The 22,385-nt window shown below is 44.2% G+C and overlaps 1 protein-coding gene across 6 annotated transcripts in view; it reads right to left on the reverse strand.

The window, feature by feature from the left end:
- The window catches only part of LSS (lanosterol synthase), a 375,740-nt gene that overhangs the window by 206,067 nt on the left and 147,288 nt on the right, over positions 1-22,385 (reverse strand). For all 6 annotated transcript variants that reach the window (XM_033947192.1, XM_033947191.1, XM_033947187.1 and 3 more), the window contains exons 7-8: positions 9,681-9,816; positions 4,218-4,326 (exon numbers count right to left, since the gene is read on the reverse strand). In XM_033947192.1, the coding sequence (XP_033803083.1) occupies positions 4,218-4,326; positions 9,681-9,816 (245 nt within the window). The remainder of the gene's footprint in view (positions 1-4,217; positions 4,327-9,680; positions 9,817-22,385) is intronic.

The following is a 22,385-nucleotide window of genomic DNA, read 5'->3' on the forward strand; positions in this document are numbered from 1 at the left end:
TTTGCAGATGACACCAAACTATACAGCAGGGCTCAAACCAGGGAAGACTGCGAAGATCTCCAAAAGGATCTAACGCAGCTGGAAAAGTGGGTCGAAAAATGGCAAATGAGCTTCAACATAGGGAAATGCAAGGTCATGCACGTGGGGAAAAAGAACCCGATGTTCACATACAGAATGGGGGGAACACCGCTAGGGGTCAGTAACCTGGAGAGAGACCTGGGAGTGATGGTAGACGCAACACTGAAGGCATCGGCGCAGTGCGCCACAGCCTCAAAGAAAGCAAACAGAATGTTGGGTATCATTAAGAAGGGTATTACGACCAGGACGAAGGAAGTCATCATGCCGCTGTATCGTGCAATGGTGCGGCCGCATCTGGAGTACTGTGTCCAGTACTGGTCGCCGTACCTCAAGAAGGACATGGCAGTACTTGAGGGAGTACAGAGAAGAGCAACTAAACTGATAAAGGGAATGGAAAATCTCCCATATACCGACAGATTGAAGCAGTTGGGACTTTTCTCACTAGAAAAGCGGAGACTTAGAGGAGACATGATAGAAACCTTCAAGATCCTGAAGGGCATAGAAAAAGTAGACAGGGACAGATTTTTCAAATTAAGGGGCACCACAAGTACAAGGGGGCACTCGGAGAAATTGAAAGGGGACAGGTTTAGAACAAACGCTAGGAAGTTCTTTTTCACTCAGAGGGTGGTGGATACATGGAACGCGCTTCCAGAGGCTGTTGTAGACAACAAAACATTAAATGGTTTCAAAGAAGGTTTGGATAGATTCCTAGAAGAAAAAGGGATTGAAGGGTATAGATAGGTATAGACCACTACTCAGGCGATGGGCCTGATGGGCCGCCGCGGGAGCGGACCGCTGGGCAGGATGGACCTATTGTCTGACTCAGCGGAGGCAACTTCTTATGTTCTTCTTAAGTATGCCAAAGGGGAGGAGAACCACTGTAACAACGTTCAACTTCAGGAAAGGGAACTATGATGCCATGAGACACATGGTAAAGAGAAAACTCAAGAACAGCTCCAGAAAGGCAATGACGGTGGACCAAGCCTGGACCTTATTTAAGGACACGGTGAACGAGGCGCAAAGCCGGTATATACCCAGATTTAGAAAAGGGGGCAGAAAGAATCAAGCAAAAGACCCAGCATGGTTAACAAAAGAAGTTAAGAAGGTGGTAGGAAATAAGAAAAAATCCTTCAGGACATGGAAAAAGGATAAAACTGAGGAAAATTGGAAAGAGCACAGGAAGCACCAAAAAGAATGTCACCGCGTAGTCAGAACAGCAAAGAGAGAATATGAAGAGAAACTTGCAAAGGAGGCACGGAACTTTAAACCTTTCTTTCGATATGTGAAAGGGAAACAGCCGGCGAGGGAGGAGGTGGGACCCCTGGATGAGGGGGATAGGAAAGGAGTGGTAAAGGAGAAAAAGGAAGTGGCGGACAGATTAAACACGTTCTTCTCGTCGGTCTTCACGAAAGAGGACACATCCAATGTTCTGGAACCGGAAAAATTCTTCAAGGGGGACCAAGAGGAAAAATTATTGTGCATGGAGGTAAGCCTCGAAGACGTACTCAAACAGATAGATAGGCTAAAAACTGACAAATCGCCAGGCCCGGACGGAATTCACCCAAGAATACTAAAAGAACTTAGAAACGAAATAGCGGAGTTACTGCAGCAGATTTGTAACCTATCCCTGAAAACAGGGGTAATATCGGAAGACTGGAGGATAGCAAATGTTACACCTATCTTCAAGAAGGGAACCAGAGGCGACCCGGGGAATTATAGACCGGTCAGCTTGACCTCAGTTCCGGGGAAGATGGCCGAATCATTGATCAAGAACAGTATCAGTGAGCACATAGGAAAAAATAAGCTGATGAGAACAAGCCAGCATGGTTTCTGTACTGGAAGATCTTGCCAAACAAACCTGCTGCACTTCTTCGAGGGGATAAGCGAACATTTGGACAAAGGTGACCCCATAGATATAGTATACCTAGACTTCCAGAAAGCCTTCGACAAGGTACCTCATGAGCGCCTTCTGAGGAAACTGTGGAACCACGGGGTGGAAGGGGACATACACAGATGGATCAAAAACTGGCTGGCAAACAGGAAACAGAGGGTAGGAGTAAAGGGACACTATTCTGACTGGAAAGAGGTCACAAGTGGCGTCCCACAGGGGTCAGTGCTGGGACCGCTGCTATTCAATATATTTATTAATGACTTGGAAACAGGGACAAAGTGTGAAGTCATAAAATTTGCGGATGACACAAAACTCTCCGGTAAGGTTAGATCTGTAGAGGAATGTAAAGAACTCCAAAGGGACCTGGACAAACTGAGTGAGTGGGCAGATAAATGGCAGATGTGGAGAAATGTAAAGTTATGCACATAGGGAAAGGAAGCCTGATGTACAACTACACGATGGGGGGGATGACATTGGGAAAAGGCAACCTAGAAAAGGACTTGGGGGTTTTGGTGGATAAAACAATGAAACCGGCAGCACAATGCGCAACGGCCTCAAAAAAGGCGAACAGAATGTTGGGCATTATCAAAAAAGGTATCACTACCAGAACCAAGGAAGTTATCCTCCCGCTGTACAGGGCAATGGTGCGACCGCATCTAGAGTACTGCGTCCAGTACTGGTCGCCGTACCTAAAGAAAGATATGGCGATACTCGAGAGGGTCCAGAGAAGAGCAACAAAAATGATAAAGGGCATGGAAAACCTCTCGTATGCTGAGAGGCTGGAAAAGCTGGGGCTCTTTTCCCTGGAAAAGCGGAGACTTAGAGGGGATATTATAGAAACTTATAAGATCATGAAGGGTATAGTGAAAGTAGAGAGAGACAGATTCTTCAGACTGGCGGGGGCAACAAAAACTAGAGGGCACTCAAAAAAATTGAAGGGAGATAGGTTCAGAACAAATGCTAGGAAGTTCTTCTTCACCCAGAGGGTGGTGGACACCTGGAATGCGCTTCCAGAGGGGGTAGTTGAGCAGAGTACGGTTTTGGGTTTCAAAAAGGGATTGGACGAGTTCCTGAAGGGTAAGGGAATCCAGGGGTACAATTAGAGGGTTACTATACAAGACAAAATGCTCTTGAGTAATAGATCATTACAGGTCATTGACCTGGGGGGCCGCCGTGGGAGCGGACTGCTGGGCATGATGGACCTATGGTCTGACTCGGCAGAGGCAATGCTTATGTGCTCTCTATGCAGGCAGAGCTGAAGAGAAAGCTCTGAGCACAAAAAACCCCTGAAAAGGGTTGAAAAACATCAAAGAAAAAGGGGAGAGCAGAACAAAAACACTACTTCAGGCTTGTGTGCAGAAGGAAAAAACTACAGGTGGCAGTAGAGCATCCAGTGAATTAGAGGAGGGACACAGAAAAAAATCTGCAGTAGATTCCTTCTGCAGATGGCTCACGGCCATAACCCACATGTCTAGAATGATTCACCTATTGCACTAGAAATTCTGGTACTTGTTTTCAGCTCGTTTGCAGCCTGCAGCGACAGAACCCTCACACTATCCCCCTATTTCTCTTATTTTCCTATTCCTACTTAATAATCCCCTACCCAAAACACTCGCTATTTCCACTGGCTCTCGCCAAAGCCCTAAATACAACTCAGTCTCTCCCAAGGCACAAGACCCTCTCCTAGCTTGCTATCTCCAGTGACTAGAGCACCTTCTCATTGGCTAGATCCTATCATAGACTCTTCAGTGAAAGAGGAGAAGATTGGAGAGCTAGAAGGCTCAACTCCCCCCCCCCAAAAAAAAAAAAAACCCCACATCCAGACATTTTAACCATCCTTCTGGCATCAATTCAATTAATTTATATATCTGAAAAAAAATCTAGATTTGGCAAGCCTAGCCTTCTGAGCACATCTAATAGCCACAACCCCTTCCGCCTAAACCTTTGGGCCCCAGGCATGTGTCTAATTTGTCTATGACATCATTCAGTCCTGACTCTATAATCATCTGTCTTTTCTTCAGAGTGAACTCCTCGAACTCTTGTCATCTAAAACATTTCCAGGTTGTAACCCAACCCACGGGCTATTTTTTTTTTTTTCTGATTAGTAGATCTATGCAATCCTGGGTTATCTCCCACTGTATACATGGCTCCATAAAAAGCAGGTCTGCAAGTCCATAAATTTTATGAGCTGAATTCAGTTGGTAACCTTAGAACATCCTTGCATTTCACCCTCACTATGGTTCCTTACCATATGTTAGAGTCAGCAGCCAGCTGTGGGGTGTGTATATATCACAAGGAGCAACATTATTCTTCTGGGAAGACCAGTCAATAGTATAATAGTCTTGCACATACAGCTCCTAAACAGAAAAATATAACTTTCTTATACATGCTGTTCAGCATATCACATACCAAAATACTTGACAGAGCAGCACATGTACAGGAGATGCACTGAAATATGAAAACCACAGAAGGGTACAGCAAATACACAAAATACAAGATATACAAACAGAGGAGAAATGCAAAAGTGCAACTCATACACATAGATACAAACTATAAGAATGCAAAAGAAAAGAAAAGAGGAGTGACACAAAATTAAGAGAATGATCAATTTCGTAGTGGCCCATGGACCTTCTGGGACAGTGTTCTTTAATTTAAGGCCTATTGGGGGGGTCTATGATGGCCTCTAGAAACCAATGAGGCAGACCTCATCATAATTCTGGTTTGTTTTTGCTATTCTTTGCCTTTTTACCAAGCTTACAACAGAAAGGGGGAAGCGGATGGGAGGAAGAGCTGCATGCTTGAAGGACAAAGTATTTCTCAATAAATGAAGAGAGTATATTTGAAAATGCCCACCTCCTTGAAGATATGCCCAATAAAACAGTTTGAAAGCAGGCTGGTAGAGTAGATATCACTGACACACACTGTCCAGCAGTTTTGAGAGCTTTCATGGTAAGGTATCTATCTGGTGGCTTTCCTTCAGTGCATTTGGATACAAAATGGCCCCAACTTAAAATTAATGAAGACCACGGTTCTAGGATGACTACACGGTAATAAATTAGAAATGAACACAAATCTCTAAATAGACAATAAATTTAAATGGTTGCAGACCACTGTTTGATGTACAGAACAATGCTTAGATGGTGACTCTACTCCGGCTGTAAATAACTAAGGCTGGTACTGAGCAGACTTGCACAGTTTGTGTCCTTTATATGGCAATTCATTTTAGGATGGGCCAGGGAGGGCTTCATGATAGAAATCCCAATAATTTGGAACATGAGGACAATGCCAGACAGACTTTTATGGCCTGTGTCCCGCAATGACAAGATTGATTTGGATAGGCTGGAGTGGGTTTCAACGGTAACCCCAGTATTCGACACCACATGCCACACTCAACCCATGCATAATACTTTGTGGACTCAAGAAGTTTGATCACGTGACACCTTCCTATCGACTTTTACACTGGCTGCCGATGGAGACACATGTGAAATTCAAGTTTGGTTGTTCAAGGTACTCTATTGCTTAGCCCCTAAATACATAACAGACCTCTTCTCTTTCACAACCAACAGACACAAGCGAAGCTCACACCCAAACTTTCTCCACCGGTTAGAGGTTGCAAATTTAAAAGTCATCACCAACATCTTCTCACACATCAAGAAGCATTATGGGGTAAAGACCTTGAACAATTACTCGTGCCTACCACCTATGGAGAATTCAGGAAACGCCTAAAAACACATCTGTTCCTGAAATACTTAGGAAACCAACCTATTCAATCTTAGTCCTCAACAAACAATCGCAAGAACTATCAATCACTAAGTCTGTACTTTGTTTATTCATTCTCTGTAACATTTCTAATCATTATAAACCGCACAGAATTTCACGGTCCTGCGGTATATAAACTGGTATTATTATTATTATTAGTTGAACCTAAGGACAGTACTGGGTAGACTTCTACAGTCTATATCCCAGAAATATCAGACAATTTATTTATTTTATTTATATACCGTTTTATTCCAAAAGCGGTTTACAAATAGTTACATCATAAAATAATTCAAAACCAGGTTAAAACAAGACAAACAGATTCAGTTCTCACATAGGATCAATTTCTCAAAGAAATGCGTCTACACATAATTGTGTTTTCAGCATTTTCCTAAATGAGCTCCTATCTCTACATTTTTGGATTTGACCAACCAGGCCATTCCACAACTTAATACCTGCGCATATAAAAATCATGACCTCTGTCTCCACATACTTCGGGTTAGCCTTGATTTTCAGCAGTAATGAACTTTCCGAGCGCGAAGATCTAGACCAGTGGTCTCAAACTCAAACCCTTTGCGGGGCCACATTTTGGATTTGTAGGTACTTGGAGGGCCGCAGAAAAAATAGTTAATGCCTTATTAAAGAAATGACAATTTTGCATGAGGTAAAACTCTTTATAGTTTATAAAACTTTCCTTTAACAGTTAAAAGGAAAGATATATAAACTATAAAGAGTTTTACCTCATGCAAAATTATCATTTCTTTAATAAGACATTAACTATTTTTTCTGTGGCCCTCCAAGTACTCTATTTTTTTCTGCAGCACTCACATTTAAAGTTCAATATCTTTTTTTTCTCAAAACTGGCACATTTCAATCACTAAATTGAAAATAAAATCATTTTCCTACCTTTGTTTGGTAATTTCATCAGTCTTTGGTTGCACTTTATTCTTCTGATTGTGCATCCAATACTTATTCCCTTCTTTCAGCCTCCTGTATGCTTCCTCTCCTCCAGACTTCATTCCCTCCCCCAACTTTTTCTTTCTTTCTCTGTCTGTCTTTCTCTGATTCCGTGCCCCATTTTTTGCTTTGTTTCTGGTTCCCTGTCCCCCCTCCTTCTTTCTTCCTTCCTCTGTGCCCCATTTTTTGCTTTTTTTTCTGGCTCCCTGTCCCCACCCCACCTTCTTTCTTTCTTTCTTCCTTCCTTCCTTCCTGCCCTACCCCATGCCACCGCCGCCGCGGAATAGGCTGCTGCTGCTGCCGCTATCGGGAACAGCCCATCTCCCTGCTTCTCTTCTGCACGGGGCCGACCAACTCTCGCTGCCCGATGTCAATTCTAACGTCGGAAAGGACGCTCCGGGCAGCCAGGCAGCGATTGGCTAGCCAGAACGTCCTCTCGACGTCAGAATTGACGTCGGGCCGCCAGAGTTGGTCGGCCCTGCAGGGAAGAGAACAGTGGACCGCCCCCCCTTGGTACGCCACTGGAGCAGCAGCATGTCTGGCCGGCTCGTTCATTCAAAGCCGCAGGTGGCGGCTCCTTGCGAGATCCGCACCTGCGTCTGAAGCCTCTCTGATGTTGTGACATCAGAGAGGCTTCCGATGCAGGAGTGGATAGCGCAAAGAGCCGCCAACCCGCGGCTTTGAGCGAACGAGCCGGCTGCTGCTCCAAAAGGAAGAGAATGATAGCCTCCAGACCGCGGGCCGCAAATAAAACCTGGAGAGCCACATGCGGCCCATGGGTTGTGTGTTTGAGACCGCTGATCTAGATGGTTGGTACTCTGACATTAAGCCCTTTAACAATTCAGGAATCGTTCCATATAAAAATTGGTGGCTTATCATAATTGCTTTGCATTAAATCCTGAATGCAATTGGCAGCCAATGCAATTGTCGTAGATATGGAGTAATGTGTTCATATCTTGATGTTCCAGTTATCATTCTGGCCACAGCATTCTGTACCACCTGCAATACCCTGCACCTGGTCTTGGTTATTCCCAGGTACAGGACATTGTAGTAGTCCAGGCACGACAAGATCATTGCTTGTACAACAGCATGGAAGTCAGATGGTAACAACATTGGTTTCAAACAATACACTAAATGTATCTGCGCAAAACAGATTTGCACTGTCTCTACCACCTGACAACTCATTGTAAGTCCTGGGTCCAGTTTTACTCCCAGGACTGTCAGACTCCCTCACCGGTAATACTACATCCATCACTTTCAACGTTTTAGGCCAATTTTCCTGATCAGGTTTCACCGCAAACATTACCTCAGTCTTTTCTACATTCAATTTTAGACCCTGTCTTTCCATCCATCCAGTAATTTCACTCATATAATTACTCAATAACTTTTCTAATCCATCTCCCCATACACACACAGGGAAGAAAAATATAATTATCATCCACATATATGCGGTATTCGACCCCTAAAAACTGAAACAACTGTCCAAACTGACCAACTGGCCATATAGATGTTGAATAATAACGCTGAAAGCGCTGATCCTTGTGGAACTCCACTTCTTACCTGAAATTTACTCAAAATCTTATTTCCATTTCTTACTTGAAAAAAACGACCTAGCAAGTATGAATGAAGCCATTTAAGTACAATGTCAGCTGCCCCAAAATCTTTTAATCTTAACAATAATTTTTGAAGGTATACAGAATCAAAAGCTCCTGATATATCCAAGGATATCAAGGAAAAAATTTTACATTGATCCAACCCTAAGCGTATAGTATCTAAAAGAGAAGTCAATAGTAGCTCTACACTACGGGCTTTCCGAAAACCGAATTGGTTACGATCCAAACAATCAATTTCCTGCACAAAGAGACAATACAATTTTCTCCAAAATTTTACCTATAAATAGTACATTTGAAATTGGTCTAAAATTTTTCATTACAATAGTATCTAGGCCTTTTCGTTTCAAAGCCAGTCTTACAGTTGATTGCTTATAATCTTTTGGAAAAACTCCCTCTCTCAATGATTTATTAACTATCTTTGTTATTTCTGGAGACACCTTCTCTGCCATCTGTCTCATGACTGATGACGAACATGGAATGTGGGTGTACAGCTACAAATTGCATTACAAACCTCTTTCTCATCTACATCATCAAATACCCTCCATATTCCCCTCTCACTCTCTGTGACTGTTTGGTAGACTGGATAGACTGTTCAGGTCTTTTATCTGTTGTCATTTACTATATAATTATTTGGTAAGAGTTCAGAAATTCTGCAGCAACTATGTGGTACATCTGAATATATTTACATCTTTTGTATATTATATAATGCACTATCTGCGGACCGGTGTCAGTCCGCAGGAAATTTCTGCCGATCCGCACAGGGCCGGCAAGATTAAGGTGACTGTTTTCAGACCTCCTGTCCCGTTGTCCCCACACACAGGGACAGGCGATTATTTCCTGTCCCTACCTGCCGTGCAAAAAAAAAAAAATAAAGCCTCCCTCCTTCCTTTCCCCTGCTCTTACCGCCCTGCTGCTGTTAAAGCCGACAGGAAGTCTTCTTTCCGACGTCAGAGAGGATGTTCTGGGCCAGCCAATCACAGAGGAAAGGAAGGAGGGAGGCTTTTTTTTTTTAACGCTCCAGGGCTTATACTAGGCAGCTGCCAAGGTATGCAGACCAAAGAGGTTACATGCACAATGTAGGTTAATGAGGCTGTATGGGTGTGTTTGGTTATAAGAAGTGCTGTATTGGGGAAAAGACTGGGGTATTTTGGGGATCAATTTGGTAGAAAGCATGAGGTACAGCAGGAAGAGGTAGTTTTGATCAGAGGAGAGTGGTTCCCTACCCAACACAGCTGATTTCCTTGGGACTACTCAGAAATTTTAAGCAGAGAGCCTGATTTTGCAGCCCTTACCACAGTACCATAAGAGACTTGGGGCCTCTAGAGGCAATAGGCCACTGTGATGTCTCATTCCCTTGGTTCCTTGTTTGTCTGAGTATTCCTCACCTGTCGGAGACAATGAATAAGACTGTCTTCAACAGCTGTAAGTCTTATGGCATAGCAATAACTCATTGGCAAGTAAACCTGACGACAGTGACACCACAATGTGGAGGGGTGAGCAGGCATCCATTCTGGCAACAGCCTAGAAGAAAGGAAACAGTAAGTCATGAATGTCAGCAGAAGGGAACCAGAAACAGACATGACAACAGTAAAAATTTCTTTTACTCTCTGCCTTACCACAAAATAGGTACAACATAATCAACATCAAGCAAGTTTCCCTCATTTGCTGTGCCAGCACAGAACAGATGCAGCATATTTTAACCTGTGCCAAAACATATCCTAGGAGTCACACTGAGTCTGGACGAGGAGAGGTAGATAAATAGAAAAGGGAGAGGACAAAACATAAAAGGAGAGGAGGGGACTTACCTCACAGCCCCAATATATTCTGTTTCATAACTATGCAAGATCTATTATCCCCTGAAGATTTGCTGAGTGTTCTCAATCACTTGTTCATTATTTCTCTTACCCTTACTTTTTTCTCCCCAACATAACCAAGTGTTCCCCTCTATCCTGCACTCTCAAGTTTTTTCACCTAGAAACAAGCTCACTTCCTCCAACCATATGCTTCAAGTTCTCCTTCATACTGGACTGGTTCAAGGATATTAGACACCCTAGGCAAACCTTATGTCCCTCTCAGTTCAATTTCAGCATCACTAAGATTTTCATAGCTGCATCAGGTCCCTCTCCAACATCATCATCATTATCTTATTTACCTTTTTTGCTTTATTTTTCAGCCCCTTCCTTTCTCAAACAAGTGATATTATTGCTTCAGACACCTTTATTTTATCATGATCCTCTTTTTTACATATTCATTATGTGTGAAGTTTTATATGTCGGTCTAAGCATGCTCGTATTTTTGGTTTCTCAGTATGTGATTTCAGACCTAGTAAGAGCGTCCTGAAGTTTGGCGTCTACAAACCCCTTTTATTTGCATTTTTTATTCAGTTTTGCTCCATTGGGCTCCCTTCCTTTAAATATTAGCCTCTTTAAATATTTAAAGGGAGCGCGGCAGCCCTTTCTTTGTGATAATAGTTTTTTAAATCAGCGATCCATGCACGTTTTTGGCCCATGGAGTGTCTGTAGTAGCCCAATGTATCGGCACATTTGGTCACTAATGGGTTTTTTTTAATATGTAAATATTGTTGCACCTTGTTTTAGAGTAGATTTTTTTATACTGTATGTCTTCCTTTGAATACACAGCCTCTCTACTTAGTGTAGTTCACAAAATATTGTTTTTCTTGATACATGATTGTCTGCTTTTAGTTGGCAAACCATGGAGATCTTTCTGTTTTGTGTTTCAATTTATCTTAATTTTTGTTTTTTATTTTGTTTTTAGTAAACTTATTTTTAAAATGACCTGTGGGATCCTTAGTTTTAGATAATTGATCTGTAAATATTTTTGTTTGTTCTTTGATAATTAATTTGAGACCATGAAGATGTAATAGTTCAAGGTTTTTTTTATATATATTTGTGTTTAATTTATGTTGTATTATGTATTTATACATATGTTTTTACAGATATGGATTTTAATACACATGCTTTTGTATCTGTACAATTTAGTTATTACATATGTAACTGTAACCTGTACTGTATTATGCATGTAACTCTGTACTCCATTCTATATTATATATGCACTATATTTTTTGGTCCATAAGATGTACTTTTTTTTTTTTATCATGAAAATTAATTGAAAGTTTATATAACACAAGAAGGGACAGAAAGGTTAACAGACATTGGAACAACAATAGCATCAACAAGCTTCAGAATTTTTCTACCCCCAAAAAGGGGGGGTGTATCTTAAGGATCAAAGATGATAACCTCCCCACCTGATACCTTTTTAAAACATCGCCCGCCGTTTCTTTTAAAACACCCTTATCCCCACACCGCAGTACCTTTTTAAGCGCCCCTTAAGCCTGGTGGTACAGCGATGTATGGGCCGGCAGGAGTGTGCTGTCTACGTTGCTGCCTAGGCCCAACCCACTTTCAGAATGACTGCGTATTTTTGAAGAGGATAGGCAGGGACTTTTTCTGGCCTTTTTATTGTCTGAACTGAGCTTGGGGCCCGCAAAAGTCTCATTAAACCTCGGGGGTGTCACACTCGGGCAGCCAAGTCCCTCCCCCAATTCCCTCACCTCCCCAATTTTTAGAGGTGCTTCAGCTGTATGCCTTGTCAAGACTACAGCTTGGAGAGCCTGTGAAGTCTACTCCTTTAAGCATTAAAGTTTAATTTAAAAAAACAAACAAAAAAAAAACCAACAACTGAGGCAGGGCCATTGATTTTCTCTAGTGCTGGTCTGAAGGGACGCTTCTTTCATTAATTTTTCTCCCTTTGAGGTAACCGGCGGTTTATTTGAGCCTGCCTTTTTGTTCACAATGAGTAATTCTTGGCTTAAGAAGTGCTCAGTGTGCTCCCACCGAGGTCTCAACATGGCCAGCATGTGACCTTTTGCTTGCAGCTACATGAAGGGGTCATTGGGGTTAGCATCGGGTGCCGAGGCCACCAAAGTAAGTTAGCCATGGGCAGTGGGGAGGCCAGCTATTCCCCAATCACCCACGGCTCTAGGGCTACCCCAGCCATTGCAGCTGCTGCTGGCAGGGAAGCCCGAGGTTCCCTGACTGTCACACATAGTGGGGATTCCCTTGCTATTGTGTCGGGGCTTTCTTTTTTACGGTGGTTCTTTTCAGGCCTCTTCAGTGATTTTGACCTCGGGGGAGCCATTTTTTGGTGCGCCTTTCTTCTTTAGTGGGAAACTCCACCATTTTAGCCAAGTCTTCAGCTGAGCTTCCGCCTAAATTAGAAAGGCAGGAACAGGTCCAGCAGGCCTCTTCCTCTGCAGTTGAGCATGCTTCCATCCCACTGGGGAAGATTTCCCTGGATTTTGTGCTATGTACAAGGAGTACTGCCTCCATGCAGCTTTTAGTTCCTTGAACCCCTGGTGGTCTCGGCTTCATCCCAGGGGTCTTTTTCTACGATGCCAACCCTTCCTCCACCCCCTCCTCTGCCTAAGTGTCAGCCACTCTTGTTGGAGGACCCTCGGGGGGGCGGGGCAATGATGCGGGTGGCTGGGTGTCAGAGCCACATATGGGGGAGGATACTTCAGTGGTGCACATTTTTCACTGGGAAGAGCTGAAGGAACTCATTCTCCTGGTGTCCTCTGTGTTGCGTTTTGAGGATGATTCCAAAGAGGTTCCTCGTGTGGTGGATCCTCTTCTTCAAGGGATTTGGACGGCTTCTCGTTCCTTCCCCATGCATCAGGATCTCTGGGTTATTATGCATGCTCAGTGGAAGACCTCGGACACATCTTTTCGGTTGACATGGTCCATGTCCCGCTTGTCCCCTATTCCTGAGGCTGATAGAGACTCGTTTCGGTCACCGGTTGTGGATGCAGTGGTTTCGGCCATTGCTAAGAGGCATACTGTTCCTGTGGAGGGTTGTTCAGCTCTTGAACTCCTGGCTAAGTCCAATGATTGTTCAATCTAATTCTTACTTCACATTTAGGAAATCATTAAAGACCTATTTATTTGACAAATAAGAATATTAATTTTGATATATTTAAATGAGGTCTTTTGTTTCTATTCTTATTGTCATAATATGTTTTAATTTTTTAATAATTTTTAATATTGTACTTGAATGTTTTTAACAATTGTATTATTTTTATTATATAATTTTAGATTGTACGTAGATAGTGTATTCTATGAAACTGTACCATGTGCTGAAATGTCTCAGTACTTTCTTGTTGTGAACTGCCCAGAACTACTGGTTGGGCGGTATACAAGAAAATAAATTATTATTATTATGACGGGGACAGGAGGATGGAGTCTCCTCTTAAGCAGAGTTTGATGTGGTGGCTCTGGTGGTCCAGGAATAGATAAGTGGTGGTCTGGTAGCCAGATTCTGTTTCTGGTGGGCTGAGCATGTGTTGGATAGGGAGTCTAATGACTGGTCTCTGGTAGATCAGGTGGTTGCTAAAATTGAGCTTGGCTCTTTATATCTTTCTGATGTCTTGCATGATTTGTTGAATGCTTCGGCTAAGTCTATGGTCTTAGGGGTGGCTTCTTGACATACTTTATGGCTATGTGATTAGTCGGCGGACTCTGCCTCCAAATCCAAGCTTAGTAAATTTCCCTTTAAATGTTCTTTCCTCTTTGGCAAAGACTTGAACAAGCTGGTGCAGAGTTTAGTTAATTCCTCGGTGCCTCGGTTGCCAGAAGACAGGCCTTGGCAGTCTGGTAGAGGACTGGGCCAAGGTCGATTTCATGAGTGTTGCTAGTATAGGCCTGGCAGTGTGTCTTTTGCAGGTGCTCCCTCACAAGTCGGTTCTTTCAGCATATGAAGTCCTTTTGGGGTGCTCACCGGGGAGGGACTCCTCCCTCTCCTCCTCCTCTCGATCTGCCCAATGACAATGTTAAGGTCCTTCCTCTGGTTCAAGTGTGAGTCCGATTATGGCAGTTTTACCTGGGATGGACCGAAATCATGATAGATTAGTGGGTCCCTGGAGGTGATTTGAGACAGGTATGCTCTCGAGTTCAAACAGCACCTTGCCAGATCTTTTTCTTTCTTCCCCATGTCAGTCACTTGGAAGAAGTGGGCATTTCGTCAGATGCTCCAGAGGTTGGTGAAGCTCAAAGCAGTTGTCTCAGTGCACCTTCAAGAGATTTACACCAAGAAGTACTCCATTTATCTTGTGGTGCCCAAGAAAGAGGGGTCATGTCAGCCTATTCTGAATCTAAAGGGTGTGAACCAGGCGTTCTGGATCCCTTCCTTTTGTATAGAGACCCTAAAGTCGGTAACCTTAGAAGTTCAGTCCAGGGAGTTTCTGACTTCTCTCGACCTGATGGATGCCTATCTTCATAGTCCAATTCAGGACTCACATCAGCGATTCCTTTGCTTTGCAATTTTGGGAAATCATTATCAGTTCTATACACTTCTGTATGGTCTGCCATTGCTCTTACTTTCACCAAGGTTATGGTGGTGGTGGTGGCAGCCTTGCGCAAGGAGGGCATATTGGTTCATCCTTATATGGACAACTGGTTGATTCATGCAAAGTCTTTTCAGGAGAGCTCCCGAGTCACGGCCCACGTTGTGGAGTTGCTGCAGTCATTGGGCTGGGTGGTCAACTTTCCAAGAGTCGGTTGACTCCATCTCAATGATTAGAGTATCTTGGATTTCTGTTCAATACTGGTCAGGGGAAGGTTTTCCTTCCCGAGGCCAGCATGCAGAAGTTGCAGTCACAGATTCGCTTCCTGGTGGGTTCTTGTTGCCCCCAGGTGCAGGACTTTCTTCAGGCCTTGGGGTTGATGGTGGCTTCCTTGGAGGTGGGCTCAGGTTTCACATTCACCCCCTTCAGTATGCTCTTTTTCAGCAGTGGTCCCCACAGATTCACGAGCTGGACACTCTGGTCCCTCTTCACCGGTTTGTTCATCGCTGTCTGTGCTGGTGGCTTCAGTCTCACAATCTGGTCTAGGGCATGAGTAGGGATCAGCCCCAGTGGACAGTGATTCTCACAGATGCCAGTCTCCTCGGCTGGGGAGCCCAGTGTCTCGGTCGTTCAGCTCAGGGCAGCTGGTCGTCGGAGGAAGCCTTCTGACCAATCAATGTTCTAGAGACCATAGCCATTCGGTTGGCATTGACAGCCTTCCAGTCATTGATGGAGGGCAAAGCGGTGTGGGTTCTCTATGATAATGCCAAAGTGGTGGCTTAGGTCAATCGTTAGGGGGGAACCAAGAATTTTCTGGTAGTGCAGGAGGCAGTACTTCTCATGGAGTGGGCAGAGGCTCACGTTCTGGACATCTTGGCTTCCCATATAGTGGGAGTGGATAATGTCCAGGCAGAATTCCTCAGTCGTCATGTGTTGGATCCCGGCGAGTGGTGTCTCAGGATGGTAGCCTTCGATCTAATAGTTTGGTCATTCAGCCGATGGTGGATCTCATGGCCACACGTTTCAACTCCAAAATTCAGCGGTTCTTCAGTCGGTCTAGAGATTGTCAGGCCGAAGGGCTGGATGCTCTGGTGCAGGACTGCGTTACAGACAGTCTTCTGTATGTCTTTCCTCTGTGACCGCTGGTGGACAGAGGGGTTTTTTGCATTGCCCGTCACCCAGGCCGAATGATCCCGGTGGCTCCGGATTGGCCCAGGCCTTTCTCAAACTATCTTCTGACTCAGGGTCCCAATTCCCTGTTCAATCCAAGTCCCTTTTGTCTCACGGCTTGACTCTTGACAGGGAATGCCTAAGCCCTTTTAGGATCTCCAGCTTATGTGCATATTTGGCACCTCTTCAGGGACTGCTGTTCCATTTGGGTGGTAGTTCCCCTGTGTAAGCCTCTGCTGTACATTTTAGAGTTTTTGCAGGATAGCCTGGAGTGAGGCCTTGCCTGGTCCTCCTTGAGGGTTCAGGTGGCAGCCTTGTCCTCCTTTAGAGGTACTTTGCATGGTCTCTTCATGATGTGATCTGTTTCTTGAGGGTGGTGAAGTTGATTCGGCCTCTGGTTCATCCTTTGGTTCTGGATTGGGATCTCAATCTGATGCTTTCTGTTTTGATTAGTCCTCCGTTTGAGCCCCTTAGCTCCTGCACACTGAAAGACCTTACTTTGAAGATAGTTTTTCTTGTAGCCATTACTTCAGCAAGAAGTGTGTCAGAGTGGCAAGTTTTTTTCCTTCTCATGCTCCCTTCTTGGAAAAATAACAAAGAACCGGCGAGGCTCACTGTAGAGGTGAAGGAAGCGATCAGAGACATTCGTTTAAGGAAGGAAAAGGTCAAAAACGGACGAAAACTGGAACAAGCACAAACAACATCAACGCAGGTGCCAAAAGGCGGTAAAAGGGGCCAAAAGAGACTATGAGGAACAAATAGCCAAGGAGACGAAGAACTTCAAGCCGTTCTTTTGATATATTAAGGGGAAACGGCCCGCGAAGGAAGCAGTGGGACCATTGGAGGACCATGGAATAAAGGGAGTGCTAAAGGAGGACAAAGCAATCGCCGACAAACTGAACACATTTTTTGCGTCTGTATTTACCGAAGAAGATCTACACAGCATACTGGAACCCATCAGGCTATGTGCTGCAAACAAAGATGGAAAGCTGACAAGAGGAGGAGTGTAGGTAGATTGATAGGCTTAAGAGCGATAAATCCCCTGGACCGGATGGCATCCATCCGAGGGTCGTCAAGAAACTGAAAGGGACCATAGCTGAACTGCTTCAACTAAAAGCCAATCTGTCAATCAAACCAGGAAAGATTCCGGAAGACTGGAAGGTGACGAATGTTATGCCGATCTTCAAGAAAGGTTCGAGGGGAGATCCAAGAAACTACAGACCGGTGAGTCTGACTTCGGTAGCGGGAAAGATGGTAGAGTCACTGATAACGGTAGGGAGAACGAAAGGGCACTCTCTAAAATTGAAAGGGGATAGATTCCGTACAAACGTAAGGAAGTTCTTCTTCACCCAGAGAGTGGTAGAAAACGGGAACGCTCTTCCAGAGTCTGTCATAGGGGAAAACACCCTCCAGGGATTCAAGACAAAGTTAGACAAGTTCCTGCTGAACCGAACATGCTCAGGGCACTGATCTTTGATCAGAGGGCTGCCACGTGAGCGGACTGCTGGGTACGATGGACCACTGGTCTGACCCACCGGCGGCAATTCTTATGTTCTTAATATGTGGTGCTGCAGCCTGTTCCTTTCAAAGGACTGTGTGGTGTTGCAGCCTGTTCCTTTCTTCCTAAAGTCATTTCTGCCTTTTATGGGAATCAGACAGCTGCCCTTCTGGTTTTGGGTAGTCGGAAGGGTACTTTAGAGGAGTTGCATAAATTGGATGTCGCTTACATGAAAAGGACTCAGGAGTTCCAATGGTTGGATTGTCTTTTTATTCTCCTAGTGGGCAGTTGTAAGGGGGAAGGGGCCTTTAAGGCTTCGATTGCACAGTGGATCAAGGAAGCTATCGCTTCAGCATACCTTCTTCAGAAGAAACCAGTTCCAGATTTTCTCAATGCTCATTCCACTCGGGATCAGGCGGTATTTTTTTGTGCATCACTACCGGGTGGATGTTCAGGTGCATCAGGACGCTGTTTTTGGTTAGTGTGTTCTTGTGGCGGCCCTTTAGGGGTCCCACTCGTGATGGGTACTGCTTTGGTACAATCCATCTGTTCTGGTCTGGAGGGATGCTAAAGAAGGAGATATTAGGTCTTACCTGCTAATTTTCTTTCTTTTAGTCTCTACAGACAGAACCCACCCAATGTTTGTGCTTGATGATGCTGAGTCTTTTATTTTTTATTTTTTTCGGGAATGCAATCTGGTGACTTGTGTTCTTTTCTTTTTCTGGGGAGTGTAAATAGTTATTGTAGAGCAGCGGCATTTGGTTTCTCTGGTGTAGCTGGAAAACTGTGGAAGCAGTTTTGGTTGTCTGCTCCAATCCTTCTCCAACAATTGTGTTTTACATTTAAAAAAAAAAGAAAATTTTAGTTTGGAGTTCCTGTTCTTCCAGCTGGGATATTTGTATTGTTCCTGCTTGGCTATTCGGCAGACTGAGTCTTTGAGGGACAGCTCAGCCCACTTGTACTGTTAGAATTCAGTGTGTTCTCAGTCTCCACCTACAGGCAGAGGAGCATAAAGCCATCCGTTTGTGCCAGTCTGGATGGACTATAAGAAAGAAAATTAGCAGGTAAGACCTAATTTCTCCATCCTTCCCACTTGTTTTCCTTCTAATTGGGCATTATAACATCATTATATATGCAAAACTGGGGTAATTTTATCTACTATTTCTGTCAGTAAAACAGTGTGAGGTACAGTAATAGGCATTTTCAGTGTAAAATTCCCCAGGGTATATATAAATTTATGCACATAAAGTTTATATACTTTTTTGCTACTGACTGCCCATCACTCGACGGCTTCTTTTATTAATCATTTAATCATTGTCTCCTACTATTCCCAAGCACTACTCCAAATATTCCTGAGCTATGAATTGTTCCTCATCCGATATTGTCCCTATTCTTTTGATATAGCTCCCCATTTGTTCCTATTAGACTCTGCTCCTAATCATTGTTATTATCAGAGATTGTTATTATCAGAGATTGTTCCCAATCATTTGATACTGTTCCTCATTGTTACCTATTTTGAAAATTATTCCCATTTTCGGTCACTGGTATTCACTGTCTATTATTTTATTCCCTACCCTACCAATTGCCCGCCGCACGATGGCGTCTTTAAATAATTATTTGATACTGTTCCTAATGTTTCACTGGTCTTGGTCCAATAGCTGGGTTGATGCACTACATTCTATTCCCATTCCAATCCTAATAAGGACTCGCTCTTCCTACTTAGAACCCCCCAGGGCAGTGAATCGAATCCTATATGAATGTTCCGAAAGGGGTCCTTTTCAGATCCTGATCGTACCCCCCTTACTAGCAGACTAGCAGACCCCCATGGCAAAAAACAACGGACATTGAGGAACCTCAACTACTCAGTCACTTCCAACTCTCCAAATCTTCAAAACATGTTCGGCTGTTATCTTAATATTCGCTCCATAAGAAACAAGGCACAACTGGTCAAAGATTGGCTGGAGGAGACCAACCCAGATTTTGTCCTGTTAACCGAAACTTGGCTGGTCTCTGACAATGACATCATAATACATAAGTGTCTTCCGCCAGGGTTTAAAATCATATCTCTACCCAGAATCGGGGAAGAGAGGGAGGACTTGCAATCATATTAAGAGACTCCTTCCACTCCACCATCTTAGCATCGAATTTCATAGCGGATCTGGAAATCCTTTCCTGTAAACCAGGGTCGGATCAGTTAGAAGATGGTCTAATAATTACTCTATTTTACATACCCCCCAAGAAATGGTCCACAGCCAAGGCCATCCTTTTCAAATTCCGCCTCACAAATTCAATAGCAGGCGATTTAAATATTCACCTAGAGCAGTCAGACCAGGTTGACTTCATTAAATTTCTTTGTGCAGGCCCCAAAAATGACCCACCAAAAAGGCCACCAGTTAGATCTAGCCACCTTCTCCTCTAAGGAACTGGTTAACCCAAAGATCTCCTGGATAAAAGCAACTTGGACTGACTCTGTATGGTCAGACCACCAATTATATAACTTCCAACTTAATTGGCAAGCAAGATGTTCCCTAACCAAATCCAAAATGGCAAAAAGGAACAAGGATATGATAGCTAGTAGAGGTTTGGTGAACCCAGTGGAATTCTGGTCACATTTCATAAGAACATAAGAAATGCCTCCACCGAATCAGACCATTGGTCCATCCAGTCCGGTGACTCGCACACGCGGAGGCCAATCCAGGTGTTCCCTGTTTACGTCCTAGGTGTTCCCTGATGAAGACCCTGTTTTCCCGTATCCCTCAATGTGATTTGCAAGCAGATGTGCGTCCAACTTGCACTTGAATCCCATAATGGAGATTTCCGTCACCACCTCCTCTGGGAGAGCATTCCAAGCGTCCACCACTCGCTGTGTAAAACAGAACTTTCTGACCTTAGTCCTGGGCTTGTCGCTCCTCAATTTTAGTCTATGGCCTCTCGTCCGAGTCATATTTGACAACGTCAATAATGATGCTTCTTGTTCTATTATGTCAAAACCTTTTAGTATTTTGAAAAGTCTCCATTATATCCCCTCGCAGCCTTCTCTTCTCGAGGGTGAACAATCCTAGTTTTACGAGGCGTTCTTTGTAGCTCAAATTCTCAATACCTTTTACTAGCTTCGTGGCTCACCTCTGCACCCTTTCCAGCAGAGTAATATCCTTCTTTAGGTAACGAGACCAGTGTTGGACACAGTACTCCAGGTGTGGTCTGACCATTGCTCTGTAAAGCGGCATTATGACGTCCGCCGATCTACCGTTCTTTATCATGCCCAACATCCTGTTCGCTTTCTTTGCTGCCGCTGAGCATTGTGCCGATGGCTTCATAAGCACATAAGCACATAAGCAATGCCTCTGCCGGGTCAGACCTGAGGTCCATCGTGCCCAGCAGTCCGCTCACGCGGCGGCCCAACAGGTCCAGAACCTGCGTAATAATCCTCTATCTATACCCCTCTATCCCCTTTTCCAACAGGAAATTGTCCAATCCTTTCTTAAACCCCAGTACCGTACTCTGCCCTATTACATCCTCTGGAAGCGCATTCCAGGTGTCCACCACCCGCTGAGTAAAGAAAAACTTCCTAGCATTTGTTTTGAATCTATCCCCTTCTAATTTTTCCGAATGCCCTCTTGTTCTTTTATGTTTTGAAAGTTTGAAGAATCTGTCTCTCTCCACTTTCTCTATGCCCTTCATGATCTTGTAGGTCTCTATCATGTCTCCTCTGAGTCTCCGCTTTTCCAGGGAGAAGAGCTCCAGCTTCTCCAATCTTTCAGTGTATGAAAGGTTTTCCATGCCCTTAATCATTCGTGTCGCTCTCCTCTGGACCCTCTCAAGTATTGCCATATCCTTCTTAAGATGCGGTGACCAATACTGAACACAGTACTCCAGGTGCGGGCGCACCATTGCCCGATACAACGGCAGGATGACTTCTTTCGTTCTGGTCGTAATACCATTTTTAATAATACCCAACATTCTGTTCGCCTTCTTCGCGGCTGCTGCGCATTGCGCCGTTGACTTCATTGTTGTATCCACCAGTACACCCAAATCTCTTTCAAGGTTACTTCCCTCTAATACTAATCCCCCCATTTGGAAGCTGAACATCGGGTTCTTTCTCCCTATATGCATGACCTTGCATTTCCCTACATTGAATTTCATCTGCCATTTATTTGCCCACTCCTCCAGTTTGCTTAGGTCTCTTTGTAGGGCCTCACACTCTTCCGTAGTTCTGACCCTTCTACAGAGTTTAGTGTCATCCGCAAATTTTATAACTTCACATTTCGTCCCCGTTTCCAGGTCATTAATAAATACATTGAACAGCAGCGGTCCAAGTACAGACCCCTGCGGAACTCCACTCGTGACTTTTCTCCAGCCCGAGTAGTGACCCTTCACTCCAACCCTCTGTCTCCTGCCTGCCAACCAGTGTTTGACCCATCTGTGTACGTCCCCTTCCACCCCGTCGTTCCACAGCTTCCTAAGTAACCGCTCATGGGGTACCTTGTCAAAGGCCTTTTGGAAGTCAAGGTAGATGATGTCTACAGGTTCCCCTTTGTCCAAATGGCTGTTTACCCCCTCGAAGAAGTGCAGTAAGTTTGTTTGGCACGATCTTCCCTTGCAGAAGCCATGTTGGCTCGCTTTCATCAGCCCATTTTTTTCGATGTGCTCACAGATGCTGTCCTTTATCAGTGCTTCTACCATCTTGCCTGGAACCGATGTCAAACTTACCGGCCTATAGTTTCCCGGGTCTCCTCTTGACCCCTTTTTAAAGATAGGTGTAACATTTGCTATCTTCCAGTCCTCCGGTATCTCTCCAGTTTTCAAGGATAGGTTGCAAACTCGTTGGAGTATTTCCGCTATCTCATTTCTTAGTTCTTTTAGTACCCTAGGGTGGATTCCGTCTGGGCCTGGTGATTTGTCGCTTTTCAATCTATCTATCTGTTGGAGGACATCCTCATGGCTCACCTCTATTGCCGACAGTTTTTCTTCTTGATCACCATGGAAGATCACGTCGGGTTCCGGTACATTGGATGTGTCCTCGCTTGTGAAGACTGACGAGAAGAATTTGTTTAACCTATCAGC

Source organism: Geotrypetes seraphini, chromosome 5, assembly GCF_902459505.1.
Source record: "Geotrypetes seraphini chromosome 5, aGeoSer1.1, whole genome shotgun sequence".
Taxonomy (NCBI): domain Eukaryota; kingdom Metazoa; phylum Chordata; class Amphibia; order Gymnophiona; family Dermophiidae; genus Geotrypetes; species Geotrypetes seraphini.